The 2,294-nt window shown below is 56.6% G+C and overlaps 1 protein-coding gene across 1 annotated transcript in view; it reads left to right on the forward strand.

The window, feature by feature from the left end:
• Positions 1 to 474: 474 nt before the first annotated feature.
• The window catches only part of DENND2D (DENN/MADD domain containing 2D), a gene marked incomplete at its 5' end in the record, with an annotated part of 7,860 nt that continues 6,040 nt past the window's right edge, over positions 475 to 2,294 (forward strand). Inside the window, 3 exons of the mRNA XM_010085674.1 lie at positions 475 to 659; positions 1,197 to 1,309; positions 1,423 to 1,492. Coding sequence (XP_010083976.1) covers positions 475 to 659; positions 1,197 to 1,309; positions 1,423 to 1,492 — 368 coding nt within the window. The remainder of the gene's footprint in view (positions 660 to 1,196; positions 1,310 to 1,422; positions 1,493 to 2,294) is intronic.

The following is a 2,294-nucleotide window of genomic DNA, read 5'->3' on the forward strand; positions in this document are numbered from 1 at the left end:
CTCATTTGCAATCAGCAGTTCACAGGACTGAGGACGTTTGGAGAGGTTGGGATTCATCTTACTGGAGCCTTTGGAGGTGCTCAAACAAGATGTGTGCTCTTTGTTTGCTGTTTTTTTTCCCCTAAGGGAATAAAATTAACTGCTATGAAAGCATTCCCACACCTTCCCACGGATGCTGTCTGCAGAGACCGTCTGCTCTCTGCCATCCCATGCGCCAGTTTCACTGTGGGCATCCCTCTGCCCTCGCTGGGATGGGGCAAAGGAGGGCTGGGAGTGGCTGATGGCACTTTGATTTTCCCCAAGTCATCAAAGCCATTTCTCTTTCCTTTCTGTGTCCCCTGGCAGGTCCTGGTTTCTTCCAACTTCTTTGTCAGGTTCATGCGTAGCTCTGCATCCCCTGTCCTGCCATCAGGACACCTCCTGGCCTTTCATTTCACTCTGCTCTGTGTTTCTGTTGGGTTTTTTGGGCTACAGAAGGAAAAGAGGATGCCCCCGCTGCAGAAAACAAGCCCTCGCAGGCGCCGCAGGGGAAGCCAGGAGAGCGGAGCTCTGTCCTCTATTCTGCTGGACAGTTTTTCTTCGAGTACCTGGTGGTGGTGTCATTGAAGAAGATGTCAGACGGACGTTATGAACCCAAGATAACCTACCAGTTCCCAAAGGTATTTATTCCCGTGTTTTTGGGAGGATAAGTTTTCTGAATTTAGGGGAAGAGCAGATGTTGCTCCTTCCCCATCACTAGAGCTGGGAGAGGAGACCAGAAAAATACCCTATGCCCTGGAGTCATGGACCTGATCCCCAGGGTTTGCCTGCCGTGGGTTGGGGTTGCTGGGACCACCTTGTCCCTCCAAGCCCAGGGCCACAAACTCCAGGAGGAAAAATCTTGCGGTGGTCCCTGGTCTCCTGTTCCAAAAGGGGAGACCACGGCGGCAGAATCGCACCGTGGCGAGGGGGTGCAGGAGGGGACCCCCTGTTTGCAGAGCAGCCCCTGGGTGCCTCCGCTTTGCCCCACTATCCATGGGTTAAAAGAGTCAAAAATTGGATTTTTGGGGGAGATGCTTGTCCAGGGATGCGCAGGCACCCTCTGCTTCGCTCTGACCCGGGGGCTGCTTTGGGACACCCCCCATCCCACCCCACCCCACCCCATGGGGCCATGGGCACCTTCTGTCACCCTGACTCTTGCCATCGCTTTGTTCCAGCGTGAGAACTTGCTGAAGGGCCAGAAGGAGGAGGAAGAACGTCTCTTGCAAGCCATCCCCCTCTTCTGCTTCCCCGATGGCAACAACCGGGCCCCCGTCACCGAGTTCACCAGGTACCTGCCTCGCTGGGGGGTCTCAGCCGTGTTTCCCACCCCATGACTGTGTACCCCCAAGGGCTGCGGGCTGGAAGAGCCAACCCATCTCCACGCGTTGTCTCTCCTTGCAGCGAAACCTTTTCTTTCGTCCTGACCAACATGGACGGCAGCAGGAAGATCGGCTACTGCAGGCGGCTGCTGGTGAGCATCCCACCACCCCTACACCCATCGCTGGGGCAGTGGTGGTTGTGCCACCCTGTCCCCATGCTGGGACACGGTGCCTTCTGCCCTGGCCAAAGCACAACCCTTGGGGACATGCCTTAGAAAGCCACTTGCCTTGACAAGATGGTGACAAGCAGCAAGGGGGTGACCAGAGGGACTTCTTTGGAGCTTTCTTCTGCTGGGGCACCAGCTGGATGCTGGATGTAGGAAAACAGTGTGTGCTGTAGCCCAGGGCTGGCCTGAAATGCAACGGGGTGATGCAGCAGTTGGCAGGTGCTGGTCCCAGTACCAGTGGCCGCTGCCTCCCCACCATGTCCCGCAGATTCACTGGCTCCTTTCCCTTGGTCACAGCAGTCAGGACGGCTGCAAATCCCAGTTGGGATCAGGATGGGGATATGCCAGCGCCCATCCAGGTGCCAAGGAGCCAGGTGCCCTCAGCCCCATCCCCAAAAATTTATGACCAGTGGCTACCTTTCTCAAGTCATGGATTTGGCCAGCTCAGGGCTGCGAGGCGCAATGGCCTTCCTTGGTTGATGATTTATGCATGGGCTGCTTAAACAGGGACATAAAGCCACAGGGCCATACGCCACGGTTTGGTGACTTGCTGGATCCCACCACCCTTTCGTTCCCTGGTGAACCTGCCCACTCCTGCATCCAGAGCTGAGCTCCGGCTGTCGGAACTGGATGTCTGGAGGGCTGAAAGCGCAGAGAGCAAACAGACCCGGGACAGACCAGTTAGAAAGGGGAAAAAAGCCTGGGCACGCATCCCGATGCTCCCTGG

Source organism: Pterocles gutturalis, unplaced genomic scaffold (genome assembly GCF_000699245.1).
Source record: "Pterocles gutturalis isolate BGI_N339 unplaced genomic scaffold, ASM69924v1 scaffold45116, whole genome shotgun sequence".
NCBI classification, from domain to species: domain Eukaryota; kingdom Metazoa; phylum Chordata; class Aves; order Pterocliformes; family Pteroclidae; genus Pterocles; species Pterocles gutturalis.